Raw genomic sequence first — 16,993 nt, forward strand, 5'->3', positions numbered from 1 at the left:
GCACAAGATCAAATTACACGACCGTGCAGGCTACATACTACATGTACTGCTGCTGCTCAAGGTCTGGAGGACGCACGTTCTGTCTGTCACTCATCCACGCCGGCAAATTTCTGCCACTTTACATGTTAAATGTTGAAGCTTAACGCTGCTGCTTTACCATTTTTCAGCTGTGACCTCTGATATATATTTTCATACAGTTGATGGAAAAAACCTGGGCTTCCCCACACACAGTCTTCCATCACACACACGAGGGTTGCAAAGCCATGGCACAAATTAAGGCATCAGTGTTAAAAATCAAATATATACTGTGATAATATATTAATAACAATAATGATAATAAAACACTGACAGAAGACATTTTGTACATTAGGGTTAAGTACATTTTGCTGAGGTGACTTTTTCAATACAGGACTTTACGTCACTATAAGGTATTCATATATTGCAGTGTAAGTAAAAAAGGATCTGAGTTCCTCCTCCACCGCTGAATACAATCCAAATAGTGCTGTAAATCATAAGGACTTTCCTTAATAAATGATTTGTAACATTAACATTAAATAAACTGATTTATTGTGATTAAAAAACATACATATATTCTTACACTATATACCAAATGCGTTTTTTCTTCAATCAAAGCTCTCATCAACATGTCACATATTCTCCAACAGTTTTGTTTTGCCTATGAAACATATAAAGATGGCGAGGCCTAAACAGATTAATCACATTAAATATAATTATTACCTCCGCCAAGGAGGTTATGTTTTCGCTGGCGTTGGTCTGTTTGTCTGTTTATCTGCAAAGTAACTCGAAAAGTTCTGAACAAATTTTGATGAAGGGTTGATAATGGGACAAGGAGCAGATGATAAAGTTTTGGTGGTGATCGGTTGAAGTGAAGCGGATAAAATAATAAAATGGCGGGAAATCCGAGCTGCTTGGCGGAGGTCCGCGCTCTCCGAGTGCTCTAGTTGAATAATGCTTCGCTTTGCTCGCTTCATTTCTAATGTCGCAGCCATGCACCGCTCTGCTGATGGCTAGAATGTAAGAGGAGACTTCACATTGTTTATACTTCAGAATCAGATCTTTATTTGATCGGTTAAGTTTCCCATGCTCAAACAAATTCTGAACGACCTACTGATCAATCGTCAATTAATCATCCTTAAAGGCCCTGACACACCAAGCTGATGGTTGGCCATCGGTGAGGTGTGTCCCGCACAGTTGCTTACGCAGCACTTTACTGTTCTCCACACTTCTTCAACATTTCCTGGTTACATTTCCTTGTTATGGGTCACATGTCTCTTCACTAACCAATGAGAAGCTGGACGGACTTAGACTGAGGTAAATGTGTGTGAGAATTACTGAGGCAGATCCAGTAAATTATTTAACTGTTTTTAACAATGCTGCTGCGAATTTTTAACATGTAAATAATAATTATGAACATAAAACTGTTTATAGCTAACTGTAAATATATTTTTAGCAAATTACTAAAACACATGAATTAACTTAACTTGTAAACCTTATAAGCTCATTAGCAGAAACATTCCTTTGTGTTATTGTTCATTGCCGCACAATAAATATACTCTGTTCTTTCAACATTGGATTGTGTTGTTAACTGGCTAACTAGTGATAAGACGGTCTTGCAGTTTTCCTTTTTGAATGACAATCTCAGACTGCTACCATCTGCTGGTGTGGAGTGATATTTCCCCTCATGCAGGTGCAGAAGGTACGTGCTGGTTGCTTGTCAGCTGTAGTCTTTGTGGAGTGTTCATGTGCAACTTTTTGGTCGAGACACAGCAACGTCAGGGTGCCCAACATAGGGCCATTGTTGCCGCTAGTCGGTTCTGTATGTCTGGGCCTTAAATCCAACACCATAAACACTACTTTCTAGAACAGTGGTTCTCAAACGTTTTTCAATAATGAACCTCCTTGAACTCACGTTCACATTTTTTTAATTGAACTTATTATAGTATAATTTGTTTAGGAATTATACCAATAACATTAAAAGAAAAAAATCCCGTACCCATATTTGAGAAACACTGTTGTTATGTTAAATTGCATTCTGTGTGTTGCTTTTATTCTGTCAACACACCTTTATTACGTATATGGCAGGAAGCCCTCCATCTCCACACTCCACAAAAGAGGAACAAAGTAAAGGAGCCTTTTCTATTTGTGTGTGTTTTCAAATTCACAGCCAATAAAATGCAGTATTTACCGTATTGGTCTGAATATAGGAGCATTTTTTTTTCTTGAGATCAATCTTGAAAAGGTGTCATATCAATGTAAGAACTACACACATTAATGTATTCACAACATCAGATATTCTTTATGAGTGAAGACAGGACTGGTGTAACATCAGCTCCTTCAGAGAGTGTTGCATTATGGGTTGTTTGTAGCCTTAATGTTGCTAAGCTAAGTTAACAGTGTCCCTGTTGCAGTTAATCATCCCTGAGAGTGTTCAGACAGCCTGGTTTAACCTGCAGCAGTGTCTGAGGGCTGGTGATGTGATTTGCTGCCGCAGAGGAAATCAACTCCTGACCAGTGAAAATGTCGTCTTTACTGTAAAAAAACAAACCGGAGAGCAAATCATCTGTCAAACAGCCCAATTACCAGCGTCACAGAGTGTCATGTTGAAGAGCTCAAACAGAGAAATTCATTCTGAGCGCTTCAGCAGTCTGACAGGAGAGGCTGTGACTGATGGATATGCTACGCACACTTGTGAATCTGGCTGTGCTTTAATATAAGTGTGTATAAGTTTGACTTTAGGAGAGAAAAGGCTGCAAGAATGGGGACTGTGTTCTCCATGGAATAATCTCTGAGAAACTTTTCCAAATAGACTGGTCTGACAGTGAGATGATTAGTCAGATGATTAAAATGTTAAAATGTTTAATAAAGTCATTATAATTCTCATTTTATTTTGATATATTTATCATCCAACATGTATGTCCTTCTTTTACCTAGAGCTGAACTCAAAAAAATGACTACTCAAACTACTCTGGGACGCGCATCGTAAAACTGTAACCGTAACAACCCTGCAGCACCAAACATTCAAAAAACATTGTGTCTCAACGCCTCTTACCGACATAGTAGGAGAAGGTCCTCTTGAGACGGTCGAAGACGAACCAGCGTTTCTTCCAGGACTTGATCTTGCCTCCCATCTTCACTAGGTAGCCCTTACACATCTTCTCCGTGAGGATGACATGATAGCACGTCTCCACGTTGTGGCCCGACGACTCAACGTGGGAACGCAGGTCGAACTCCTCCTTCCGGATGGGCAGGTAGCGAGTCATAGGACGGGCCTGGGCGGAGCAAAGCATCGGACAAAAACAGGAAGATAAACATCAAGCAGGAGGACGTATCATTACAGTGTTCATTTTAAAATGATGGAATATTCTGATATTCTGCACACATGTGTAAAGACGTCTTATTTTTCACATCTTTTTCTGGTCCATGAAGAGACTGAGCGTCCTGTGATGGTGTAAATGCTCTTATACGTGTTTCAATTCTGAAGCAAAACTGGAAATAAGTTTACTTTGGTATGAAAATGGTCAAATTGAATGATATTGAATACTGGCACAAAATATAACCAAGCAGAAGCTTTGCTGTCAGAGTCGGGTCGGCAGACTCATTTTCCACTTTTCCACCATGCAGACTCAATTATGTGTCATTTTACTGACCTGAGAGAAGTTCTTGGCCCTCATCTTGACCTCCTTCTCCACGAGCTGCTGCCGGTGGAAAGTTTCGTCTTGCAGTCTCTTCTCCGCCTCCTCCCTCCTCCTCCTCTCCTCCTCCAGCATCTGACGACGAGCCAGGCTCTCTCGTTCCTGGAGGAGAGAGCTTTCATTTAATATTTGTTTTGATCTGTGGAAAGGCTCTGCAGAGCATGCATGCTTCTTTTTTTCAGCAGGATTTCGGCTTCACATTCATACATTCATGTTCATTTGTCTCTGCTGAGAGCTGCTGGCCACCGTGCAGCTCCACCACACTGATCGATTCTTTAAACAAACCGCTTTTGGCTATGTGGAGAAGTAATAATCCACTGTGTAGACGGCAAACACACACATTCATATACAGTGCATTCAACCAGACATGCAGAGGCCCTAAAGAAAACACAACATGCAGAAGGCAACCAGGAGGGGGAAATACAAATAAAACACACTGTGCTTAAAGTATCTTTGTCTTTTATAAAATCCTGACAGCAACACATCCTGCACACTGGTACAACAATGTTTTGGTCCTCAGACCCTGAGCGGGTAAAATATTCTGAAGGGTGCACACTGTTCCCTTATTTACATCCACACTTCCCTCACTTGTATCTCATCCTTACATCTGAGTCACCCCCACTGAAGACACGAGGAAGAGGTGTAAACAAAACATGTGAGGAGAAGAGGTTTGAGAAAACATGTCCTTGGAGAAGTGAGCTGTGTTTTACTTGAGTTGGTTTTGTTATTTGTCTGTTGGTGTGAAGCTCCAGTGATGTGATGTGGTATCAGAGCAGACAGATCAGCATCGACAACAGATTTCCAATAAAGAGGTGTGTCAGTTCAGTTAAACTCAAACTCAACTTCATGTTACACCTCTCACACAAAGATGCAGCCCAGAGTTCTGCACGTACCAAAACTGAAGCATAAAATAAATTAAATTAAAAATAAATTAATTAAATTACATTTTGTAAGACAAAAAATTACAACAATAAAATGTAAAAAAATATAAAAAAATCAATAAATAAAGGTCAAGACCTTGTTTTTTTGTTTATTTTGTTGTTGTTGTTTTTTTTTGGGGGGGGGGGGGGTTGGTCCATAATTTATCACACATTTAATAATAAATACGGCCTCAGATTGTGTCAATCATGTTCACATACTGACTTCAAAACTTTTGTCTATCATTGAAGTTTTCAAAACAGGACACGTCTTTCTATTTTCTCCCTAATTGTGATGGCAAGAAAAGTGTTTTTGCAGAGCATTATGATGTCACAGGTGATCTTTGACCCTTGACCAAGCAAATTCGAATCAGTTCATTCCTCAGTCCAAGTGGACGTTTGTGCCAAATTTAAAAAAAATAAATAAATAAATACATTTCCCCTCAAGGCATTTTTGAGATATGGCGGCCATGAGAATGAGACGGATGCACAGTGACCTTTAACCATCAATTCTTATCAGTTCACTCGTGAGACCAAGTGGACGTTTGGGCCAAATTTGAAGAAATTCCCTCAAGGTGTTCTTGAGATATCGTATGTATTTTGGGCCTGTGTGTAGCAGAGTGGAAAAAAATTAATTTTCCCCTCAAGAATTAATAAAGTATATCTTCTTCTATTAAAAAACGCATATGAAAAATACAGACTTTGTGTGGAAAGGCCTTTAGGCTGTAACATTACTCCATTAAAGAATTTGTTGAGGTTTCATCTTGTGTGTCCTCGCTCATGTCTCCCTAGAGATCCCTTTTCACCAGTAAATACGGGCATTATCATGAACCCACATCTTTGACGTAACTTTATAAAATTCCTTAATGTTTTAACAAATTCATAATCAGATCTGTCTGAAAGGAGTTATTATGGGAAACAAGTCTGTTACCCCGTCACTCCAAACAACTGACCTAATACATAGAACTTGTTAAAAGGAGCTTCATTCATATTGTGAAATTTTCTAAAGGAGTTCAGGAGTGATGCTCAGTGATAAGAAGTACAGCTTCAAGTCGAGTAGAGAATTGATTTGATCTTTGCAGTCGAAGCTTCTTCATCAGGACACAAAGACATAAAAATGTTTGAAACACAGAGGCCAATAAAAATGAATGAGAGCCCTGAGTTGCTTTTGTTCCAAATTCATGATCAATTCAAAGCTATTGACAGAAGCACCACAGGACCTCTCATCAGTCACTACTGTAGCTATGGATTCCGAATAATCAGCTTCTCGTACTGTAACACTGTCTTCTTTTGAAGTCTTACCCGCGATTCAATAAGTCTGGCTTTCTCCAGCTGCGCCTCCTTCAGCATTTTCTCCATCTCCTCAATCTTCAGCGCGTCCACTCCTCCGACGCTGAAATGCAAAGACACGGTGTTACCACACAACATACAGGCCGACACGTTCAGATCCAGAGCAACGACTCGTACATCTAACAGCTACGTAGCAGCACATCAACTCAGTTAACCTTTCACTTCAAAGCAGGGTTCAAACAATATCTGTAGGGCAATTAAGCAGACAGTATTTGTGAATTCATTTCCCTACAGATCCGAGGGCAGCCTTGTGTTTCAGTGTTTACTCCAGACGTGTAAAAGTGAGGAAGAAAACAGTCAAAACACACTTGAAATCCCAGAGAACAACAACACTGATAATGACAATTAAACCTTTTAATGAATCACTTTACTGAAGGAAATCAGTGCGGCAGCGGCAGCGGCAGCGGCAGCAGCAGCAGCAGCGGATAAACGCTTCTGGCAGGTAAATGATTTAAAAAAATGTATCTGTGAGGATCAGCAGGTGGAAATGTGATGAAATAAAGATGTCTTCTGTCTGTCTCTGTGTTCACCAACCCAACAATGTCTTGTGTATTTTCTTAACTGCCTAATTCTCTCTTTGACCACAGTTGCTATTGATTTCATTTAAGTTAAGTCTTAGTTTTCACAGCATGTTTCCTAGTTTTAGTTCAGTTACTTTAGTCAAAAGAAAACTTAGCTTCCATTTGCAGGATTATATTTGGTGGTATGGCTCTGTTTTGGGGCCTCTCTAACCTTTCTTAGACCTATACAGAAAGCCTTAGGAGGAGAAAGCACACCTCTCTGCCCTTACACACACATACAGAGAAGCCTATGGTGGAGACAGCAAACCTCCCTGCCCTTCCACACACATACAGAGAAGCCTATGGAGGAGACAGCAAACCTCCCTGCCCTTCCACACACATACAGAGAAGCCTATGGTGGAGACAGCAAACCTCCCTGCCCTTCCACACACATACAGAGAAGCCTATGGAGGAGACAGCAAACCTCCCTGCCCTTCCATGCACCTACATGGAAAGCCTAAGGCAGGGAGAGCAGCAGTACTTTTCATGTCCAATGCGATGCAATTGCGTCATGGCATCAACTCCTGGAATCTAAGTCCATTCAGTTTCTGTGGTTTAATATCACAAGAGCTGATGGGACTTCAGGCTGCCTCCTTTTATTCATTAGGAATATATTATAGCTAAAACACTAAAACTTTGTAAAGTTAATTTACATTCATTTTTAATTCATTAGTTACTTCACCAGGCAACATCGTTTCAGTCTCAGTTCTCAAAGAATATCTATTTTATTCACTTTCATTTTACGATAGTATTTTTCCATTTCAGTTTTCTATAATAACCCTGTTGGGAAGTGGAACGACGACTCATTAAAAAATCAAAAAACGCTGCTGTCAGACTGTCAGTTCCTCCCTCAGGTCTCCATGGTGTGAAGTTCATTACAGAACAAGTCCCATTAAAGTCAGCTCAGAAACACGACTAATTGTTTTTATAATTTGACTCCTGAGAGCAATAAAAGGTGTCTGAACAATAGGTGCAGCTGAGAGCATGCTGTGGTGAACACTGTCGGAGTGCAGCACACAGCTGGGCCACATTAACAGATGGTACAAATTAGCCGACCTGTGGACAGAGACTTTACCTGGTGGGAGCAGCAGAGCTGTCTGAGTGTCTTCTGACTGCGTTTGTCTGTGTTTGTTAGGGTCTGAATCGTAATTTGAAAGCACTGCCTGATGTTCTTGGCACAAATGCATTTATATTTATAATACCATTAGTGCACTATCTTTTGTGAATCCATTCTTGGTGAATTCACCCGTGTGTCAAATAACACAGGCCCTCAATTAAATGATGCAATCTAATAACAGCAAAAAATAAAGAATAAATCTCTCAGTAAAGGAATTAAACAAGCGGAGGACAGTGAGCCTAATTTGCTAAACATACACAATGACATAAGAGATTAAAGATAATGTGAATATGATTGTGAAGAATTCCCTCTGTCTCCTCTGACCACGGCTGTCTCCTGGATGCACGGGGCGCACTGAATACAGAGAGCTATGAGGAGGAAGCATCGTAAAAATCAAATCTTTGACCCAGAGATTATTATATATTGTTTTTATTTGATACTAAAGGAGATGATTCACCAACAGAGACACCGCCGTTTGGTACCTGTCAGGCTGATGGAGGAACGTTTTCAGGTAAACTTTTTAAAGATATTTTCGGGTATTTTTAGCCTTTAATGGATAGGACGGACATGCGTGAAGGGGGGAGAGAGAGGGAGTGACATGCAGCAAAGGGCCACAGGCTGGAGTCGAGCCCGGGCCGCTGCGGCAACAGCCTTGTACATGGGGCGCCTGCTCTACCACTAAGCCACCGACGCCCCTTCAGGTAAACTTTCTAAATTAAGATTGTTTAAGCTGTGTGCTTTTAGCTGCTGGTAATGTTAACAACTGTTAGTTAACTTAATATATAATTGTCAACAGTGCACAGTGCATCTTGGGATAGACTAAGGATTCATATTTTGCATCCTCCAAATTCTGGGAAAGAAGGCCCCATTTAAAGGAGCCTTTGAAATGAGACAGCCTTGGTCGTGCCGATGTGGCGCAGTTGGTCGTCAAATGGAGCCGTCGAAGGCTGCAGCCGCTGAATTGAGACACAGCTACTGATGTCTTTTGTTCTTTGTTCAGTGAATTAATATTCATGAATGTTAATCGTGGCAACTGTCGCCTGTTAAAGCATTTTTAGCACCTCGTTCCCAGCCTTTCAATACTGTATTGTTGATGTCATTCATCTGTGCCATTAAGGCTATGGTGAACACATTTTGCTTTCATCCTCTTTGTTTTATTGTTTTCCAGAAACCATTTGTCAGTCATGTCAGTCATCAATCATCAATACCTGTTACACCTGTTACCTGTGGATAACATTCACTTGCCTTGCTGTAACCCCCTGCCTATATTCAATACTAATTCTGAACTGTAAAATCTGGACTCTGTCTGTGTTTATAAGTGAAGCCAGTGAGTGGGATTCAAGTTACCCAGCCAATGCAAATTGTTTTCATATTCCCTTGTTTTCTATTCTACCTTACTTGGTCAACGCACACATTGATGTAAAAGATTAAAGATATTAATATATTAAGATGATTATACAATAGAGCATGTTACCTGGACATGTTATCTGGTGAGCAAGCCGAGTTGTTCCCCGTGGACACGCTGGTGTCCATGCTGTCAGAGCTCTCCAGGCTCAGGGTGTCGTAGGGCTGCTCCCCGGCTGACGGGGGCTGGTGGTGCAGGATGGAGTGGTGGACCAGAGGGCCGGGGCCTGCGGAGCTGTGGCTCAGCGCGGGGCTGTAGGACATGATCGGGGAGTAGGAGGGCGACGAGGAGGACGAAGTCATGAGGTGGGGCTGCGAGCCGTGGAGCGCCTCCCACTGACACTGAGCCTCCACCGCTGCTCTCTGTTTGAGCTCGGCCAGACGTCGACGCTGCTCTTCGATCACCTGCTGACCTGGAGGGAGAAGGGTGGGTGACGATCAGTGGAGGGTCTGATTTTAAACCAAGGTGGAACTCTCAACCTGCAAACTACTCCATCAACAAGTCAGCAGAGGTCCGTTTGTTTCCTACAGAGCAGGAGATCACCACGCTTAAATCAACATGCTCACTGTAGAGGAGGTCACCCCAAGCATCCAACTGAAGAACCACTAAATGCACAACCATCACCAGCACCAGCCCACAGACTACAGACCATAAACCATGCACCACACATACAAGTATGTGCTCTCTCTGTAACACAAGCTGGAAGATAATTGCAAAAAATACCCCGCAAATTCCCATCACCACAAACTTCAGTATCTATCCAACTTCTCACTTCTCAAACCCATGCTGCTGTGCACCTGATAATGGGCACACACACATCTGAAAAGAAGTGCCCAGGTCGATAACTGAAGGAGGAGCTCGGTGAATGCTGAACATGCAAGATTTATTCTCCACCAGCAGGAACATTCATAGAAGATTGATGGGAGAAGAAAGACTGCTCGATGTTACAGACAAAAGAAAAGATGAAAAGGAATCTTCGGGGGAGAAGAGTTAATGACACACCAGAGATGAAGAGACTGAGAGGGGAGGATGAGGAGAGCAGGGTTAGGTGAAAACAGGATCTGAAATTAACAGCTGCCAAGTGTCAAGTTCTGGTAAACGTTACCTTTGATGGATGAATCAATAAAAGTAAGCTGCCAGACCGGCTTAGGTTTTGGATAAGACTTGAAACTTTTAGGTGCACACAGACTTTGGTACTCGGCTATGTCGAAGCAGGGTCCTGATTGGCTGCCTGCGATGCTCTCTGCTCTGCTTCTCTTTAGTCTGCATGGTTAATTAGCCATATGGCAGATTAAAGGAACACTTCACCTCCCAAATGACCATTTATGTATCAGTTACTCACCTTGTGTTACATTGAAATTGGGAAGAAAACATTGTTTTTCCTGCATGCCTCTATGGTGAACAAAGATTTTAGAAATGGAATAATGGCTTTGTAAATGGAAGTCATAGGGGTCCACCTTTAACAACAGCAAAACTACATCAAAACATTTGTTTACAAACTCTCACGCAACTCATGTGGTGTAATCCAAGTCTCATTTATCCAGTCGTATGATCAGTGCTTTCCAGAGAGCCCTTTTTGACAGTAAACTGAATGGAAATTGAAATTTATTTGTGCTCTCTTCAAAACCAGACTTCATTGACAGAAGCAGTTATTCTACCTTGCTGATCACAGGAGCTGCTGGTCTTCCGCTGCTTTGATCTGTAGTTTGTTTGTGTTGTTGTGTGACTTTGGTGTTTTAAACGGTTAGTTCAGATTCACCAAAGTCACACATAAACACAAACAAACTACCAGATTGAAGCAGCAGTAGACCAGCAACTCCTGTGTTCAGCAAGGTAAAATAACTGTTTTTTCCCAGTGGAGTCTGGCTTTGAAGAGAGCATAGATAAGATTCACTTTCCGTTCAGTTCGTTGTCTGTTTGGGAAATACTAAGCATACGACTGGATAAATGAGACTTGGATAACTCTGCACAAGTTGTATGAGAGTTTGTAAACAGATGTAGTTTTGCTGTTGTTAAAAGTGGACCCCTATGACTTCAATTCATCACAACTTTTCTCTGTTTTTGGATTCTTCATTCACAGAGAAGGCACGCGAAAACAGAGTTCTTCCCGTACTTAAAGCCCAGTTCAGACCGAAGATTTGCGACGAGACCAACTGAAACAGGCAGCTACTTGCAATGTGTAGTTCTGTAACGTTTTAAAAGCCCGCCAGTTCACACCAAGTCAACTAGATGAGACGGTGTATCATCTCTAGTCAACAACTCTCTGTACTTCCGTTCTGATTTGCAGCTTTTCAGACTTATTTTGTGGCTGAATATAATTTGTAGCGTCTTAAAATCTGAATGAGGATAGTGATAGTGAGATACTGGCTACAGTGATGAAACAAAACCAGCATCAGATGGACTGGATTCATAATCAATACGCCACAATAATATAAATAACCAGTGCCAATTCATTTATCAATGAGAATGTGTGTGTGTGTGTGTGTGTGTGTGTGTGTGTGTGTGGGCGGGGCATAAGCACATACAGCCAGCAGCAGCAGCGACCCACTGTCCGACACCGGCACACCGTGAGGACAGAAACAGAGGGCCCGACGGGGACGGAGAGCCTGCTGCAGCAAGCCAACACGCCGTCTGCGGTCATTTTGACTTGACCTGCGGACTTCACTTAAAGCTGATTGGCTGTAGAAACAGATGACGTGCTTTAACACTGCTTTCATTTTGTACTCGGAGGTCAGAAGTCGGAAGTGGGAATGACGTCACCTCCGAGTTGACAACAGTGGACAAGTCGGAAATAAACATGGACGCCCGCGAGAAAGCCTTTGTTGCCCTTGCACTTTCGGAGTATAGACAGCTTCAAAAACATCATGCACTCCAACTGATGAAAGCCACAGATGAGGCTGACCTAATGTGAAACAAATAAGATAAAATTGCTATAAACAGTACTTCAGCAGAGTGTTTACTCACTATGTATGTGACCGGCAGCCATCTTGAATTCGTAAGTCGGGGTTGATGCGGTTGCTCCGAGTTTCCGAGTTGGAAATCTGACCTCAGGGTGCGTTCGAGTTTAAACTTCCGACTGGGAACTGGGAATTTCTGACCTCCAAGTACAAAACGAACGCACCATAAAACCAGACACCTGCGATGTGACCAGCTGAGTTGCAGGTGACACCATCAGCCGGCTTGCGTTGAGCTCAGACGGCCAGTTCCCACCGCTGCAACTTTTCTCTGCAGCGTTCTGAAACAGTTTCATCTCGTCGTGAACCTTTGGTCTGAACTGGGCTTTAGATACACATATTAGTATGGTCATTTGGAGAGTGAAGTATTCCTTTAAAAGTAACTTTTCTGAATGGTAAATCACCGTTTTGGTGAACTCTATTAGTGGGTTTAACTACATCTAAGTGATTCACGCATTTGAAAGATTCTCTGAAGTTTTGTGTTGGCCCTTGGCAGTAGAGACAAACAGTTACTCTCAGACACTGCGTGCGACGTATGGAGAGACAGAGGATGAACCAACAGGATGAGTCCCGCTGCACAAACTGAAGAAAGCGTAAGAAATCATCAACTCCTGGACGCAGCGATCCATCTACCTGCTGAGCTTCCTTCTATGGTGATGTGTCTGGAGGTCTGGGGCTCTGTGGTGCAGCAGAGCAGGACAGAGACAGAGACAGACAGGGAGACATGAAGAACTGCAGACGCTCATGAATGTGACTGTATCCGGTTTCCGACCCAGCACCCTGAGCTAAAACACCAGACTGCTCTCCTCTGAACCACTGAGTCAAACAACACGACTCTGTGAAGCTCACTGATGCCAGACGTGTAGAGGAGAGCAGGGTAACACTTTACAATAACCAACACTAACAAGTTAATGAGAATAAGAGTGTGCAGCACTGAAGGCAAGCACACTAATTACTGCTGAATATATATTCATCAGTTTGTCTACTGCAGAGTTTACTCATCATTAGAAGATGCTAGAACACTGTTTTAAAGTCTAATGACTTCGCACATACAAGTATAACCAGCAGACAACCCCCCAAACTCCCCTCCCAACTGATGCGTAACTTGTTTTGTGATTCAATGATTCAGTGCCATATAAAATATTTTATGTTCCTCAGTTTGGATTTGAATGGGTATGTTTGCTCAAAAGAAACTCTGTGCCTCTGTGTCTCTTTTATTAATCGGTCTCAGAGCATATGATGAGCAGGCTCATACAGAATCTGCGCCCGCAGAACTTTTGTTGACTGGCTTTTTAACACAACGGTCTGTTAGTTTCCTGGTTGCTTAGCCAGTGACACAAATGCTGCACCAGTTACAACAGAAACACTCCATCAGGATGTAGAACTGTCAATGATTTATCTGTTATTACTCCAGATAGGACAGCGTCTGGGTGCAGACCCTGGGGATGGAGAGTAATGGAGGTTAAAGGGGGACACAGATTGGTCATTTTTCTAACAAGGGGGACACATGCTCTCTTGTGCCCCGTCCAACAGCCTGCTGAGTATAATATTAATGTGTGCTCCTCGGGCTTGTGAACATCTGCTGCTGCTGTAAACGGCTCTTTCTTTTTTATTTTCTGTCCTCTTTTTGGGGAATGCACTTGAGGCGACCTTAAATGCATAAACTGTGTTATATAAATAACATTTATTGATAGTAAATGAAGCAGTGTACCATAGTCAACAGTTGCACGTCTGTGACCAAGTACATGAAACAGGGATTGAATCGTGTCCTGTCCTCTCATCACACCACAGTGATTATTTAAGGTATGAATACCTGTAGCATTATGTACTAAGGACTGATTTACTGTCAACAAATCATTTACCATTATTGAGTAAACATGTAGAGTTCTTATTGCTGCTGTGACTGAAACGTTAATTGATAATTAATGAGCACTGTTGCGTGATGATGTTGTGTGTGGAGTGGAGCTCAGAGGCCTCAGTTACCTTTCTGCTGCAGAGCCAGCTGTCTCTTGGTCTCGATGTTCTGCAGGGTTGCAGCCAGGTTCCTGGGCAGACTGCCAGTGCTGTTGGCCGCCAGCAGGGGGCTCTGCAGGGTCACAGGGAGCAGACACAACATGTCTTACAAGTCAAAGATTAACACACAAGTAAGACAAACATGGGCTCTGAATAATGATCTGGGTTTCAAGCGGAAGAAGATGAAGATTTAAGACTACATTAGAAGTCGATGGCTGTATCACTACATCAGCTGGAAATGAACGACCCGTTTACCTTTGGGCTTGAGTTGCGTCCCAGTGTTGCTGCTCCGTGCTGCAGAGGGGATCCAGAGGCTGATTTAGGCTGATCACTGTCCAGCTTGGAGCGGAACACCTGACGGAGGAAGAGATAAAGATTAGAGAGTGCTGATAAACACATGTGACAGCAGATGGTGGGGGTTAACAACAATGTTAGAGGAGCAATGAGATCCACCACGGATGACTCACGAGCACCTGCTGGAGAACAGTGGTTAAAGGCACAATTAGCATCACGCTGTGAGTGCTAATGAACACTGACAGGGTTAAAATAAATGCTGGGATTAATTTATTTAAGGTGCAATCATGGGTAAATTTAAGTATCAAAGAGTGACAAAAATATATCAAAGAGTCTGAAGAAAATTCATGAGTTTAGCGCGCACACACACACACACACACACACACACACACACTAAGAACAACTGCCTTGTCTATTTCATTGAACAGCTCTTTGATCAGGCCCACTTACGTTAATGCTGCGTTCATGTACTGTGTGAAATGACTTGAAAGGGTCCACACATTTTCCAACTTTATTTAAGTGGTGCTTTAAGTTTTTTGTGGCCTTCCTCTGCTCCTCTTCAGCTTTATTCCAAACTTAACACACACAAACTGACTTCATGTTTTACACCAAAGCAAACCCTGAAGCTCCAGTCACAACAAAAAGTCCCAGCATGCAGCTGTGTCCTGGTTTTTGCTTTCATTTGTCAGAATGAAATGAGGCAGTTTATTCAGTCATTGATCATCTCAAAGCAGAGGTGAACGGTAGTTTCTTGTAGTTTTTTTAGAGGCTTCATCAGGAAAACTCTCATATGGTGTAATTTCAGTATTATTTAACATCAGGGGTCGTATTCACAAACATTCTGAGGACACTCTCACTGTTTATTTACGACAACTGCAAAACTAAGCATCTTAAAAAAAAAATCAGTGAAAAGCCAAAAGATGTTTACAAAAAAAAAAGAAAAGAAAGAAAAGACAAGCCAATAAAGACGCTTAGGGTACGCTGTATTTCTATCTATTTATATATTGATTTATTTTATATCTCAATTTATCAAGTTATTTAATTTTTTAATGATAAAAACTTAATATACAAAAATCCAGGCAGGCTTCTGGCAGCACATATAGATTAACTATAAGTGCTATAAATACATTTAAAGAACATAAAATTATATTACGCTTTATTTTTCTCCATGGTTACAAAAAGTTACAACAGTTTCTGTTTACGCTGCAGAGAGAGAAGTTTGTCCCAAAGCTTGCCACTGTGTTTACATCATACACCTTAATGGAGGGAGCTTCATTCAGCTGTGAAGGTGACAACAAATGGAGTTATACCCGGTGACGGAGTGGGTGGGGTTGGGTTTTGGAAAGGCCTGTTGTCTGTGTGATCACTCTGCTGATGGAAGGCTGAGATAGACCAAAGTCGTCTCTGCTGCACTGATGCATTGTGATCATTTTGTTTCTGATGTTATATTATTAGGTGAGAAACATGCGTGTGTATTTCCAATAAGATCGACCACAAACATCCCTGCACGATCTAATCTGTGGCATCTCATTAACTCATTCAGTGTCTGGAGAATATTTTTCTGACCTCTTTGTGTTTCTTGATTAAAACTACTAAAAGTCCTCCCCTCTGCTCCGAACAGTTTCTCACCTTAAGTCCTCTCTTAAGATCCAAGATGCTTTGTTAATAACTCTTATGTATACCAGGACCTAGTCTTAACTTTAAGGGGAAATTCTAAGAAAACATCATAAATCTAATAATTTTCTTAGGAGCAACTCTTTGTAGGAGGAAGCTTTGTGAATGCAGCCCCTGATGTTTGCAGACTTTTTTTGCTGTTGGTTAGACACACACAGCTGAAGCAGTGTCAAGGTTGGAAGGAGAATAAAAGCACACAAACAGCAGACAAATGAGTGGGGAAAAAGGAGGAGAAAGAAGAAAGGCCCTCTACCTGCAGCACAGGCCTGCGGCCCGACAGAGACTTGGCTGGCAGAGGGGGAGCACAGAGCTGGCTGGAGCCAGCCATCAGCTCCTGGTACCACTGCTCTAAATCTAGCTTGGGCAGGTGAGACCTGCTACCTTCAGACGGGTACTGGAGAGCACATGGCGGAGCGGCAAGGAGACACAGAAGAAGAAGAACACAAAGACGAGAAGAGAAGACAAGAGGAGATTAGAAAGCATTCAAAGACAGTAGGAAGAGGTAGAAACATTTGCTTTAAACACCCTCAGAGGCTGTAATTAAGGGTTTTTTATACTTTGAAAATGATCCTTAAATATGTTCAACACATTATTGTTGTCAGCTGCGTTAGGCTTCATCGCCTCCAGCTGCTACATCGCTGCTTTACATGTCTCTATTCTAACTCTGTGTTGCTGCTGCAATGACCCAGTTTCTAACAAGAACATTTAAGTTTTCATCTCATTTTATGTTTTACTTCACTTCAGTGTCCTCGGAGCTTAATGCATACTACAGCTCATAATGTCTGAAAGAATAACTAGAGTTGTTTAACCACAGTTATTAGTGCTCCCTGTCTGTTCTGTCTCTGTTGTCCTGACCATAAAAAACATTTTGAGCAGATGATGGCGACACGCTGCTCACTGACAGGACCATCACGCAGCTTAAATAGATCAGTTTGGTTTTGATTAGCATGATATGAAATGTTATGGTTTATAAAAGTGGAATCAGCGGTGTGACTG

At 41.9% G+C, this 16,993-nt stretch overlaps 1 protein-coding gene across 8 annotated transcripts in view; it reads right to left on the reverse strand.

Moving 5' to 3' along the window:
- The window catches only part of phldb1b (pleckstrin homology-like domain, family B, member 1b), a 120,198-nt gene that overhangs the window by 10,497 nt on the left and 92,708 nt on the right, over positions 1-16,993 (reverse strand). For 4 of the 8 annotated variants that reach the window (XM_078167329.1, XM_078167328.1, XM_078167331.1 and 1 more), the window contains 8 exons: positions 16,251-16,391; positions 14,285-14,383; positions 14,000-14,102; positions 12,650-12,694; positions 9,132-9,474; positions 5,933-6,023; positions 3,669-3,815; positions 3,071-3,290 (listed from right to left, as the gene is read on the reverse strand). In XM_078167329.1, coding sequence (XP_078023455.1) covers positions 3,071-3,290; positions 3,669-3,815; positions 5,933-6,023; positions 9,132-9,474; positions 12,650-12,694; positions 14,000-14,102; positions 14,285-14,383; positions 16,251-16,391 — 1,189 coding nt within the window. The remainder of the gene's footprint in view (positions 1-3,070; positions 3,291-3,668; positions 3,816-5,932; positions 6,024-9,131; positions 9,475-12,649; positions 12,695-13,999; positions 14,103-14,284; positions 14,384-16,250; positions 16,392-16,993) is intronic. The other 4 variants (XM_078167332.1, XM_078167330.1, XM_078167333.1 and 1 more) reach the window with 2 other exon arrangements.

The sequence above is a fragment of the Epinephelus lanceolatus genome, chromosome 4 (assembly GCF_041903045.1).
Source record: "Epinephelus lanceolatus isolate andai-2023 chromosome 4, ASM4190304v1, whole genome shotgun sequence".
Lineage (NCBI taxonomy): Eukaryota > Metazoa > Chordata > Actinopteri > Perciformes > Serranidae > Epinephelus > Epinephelus lanceolatus.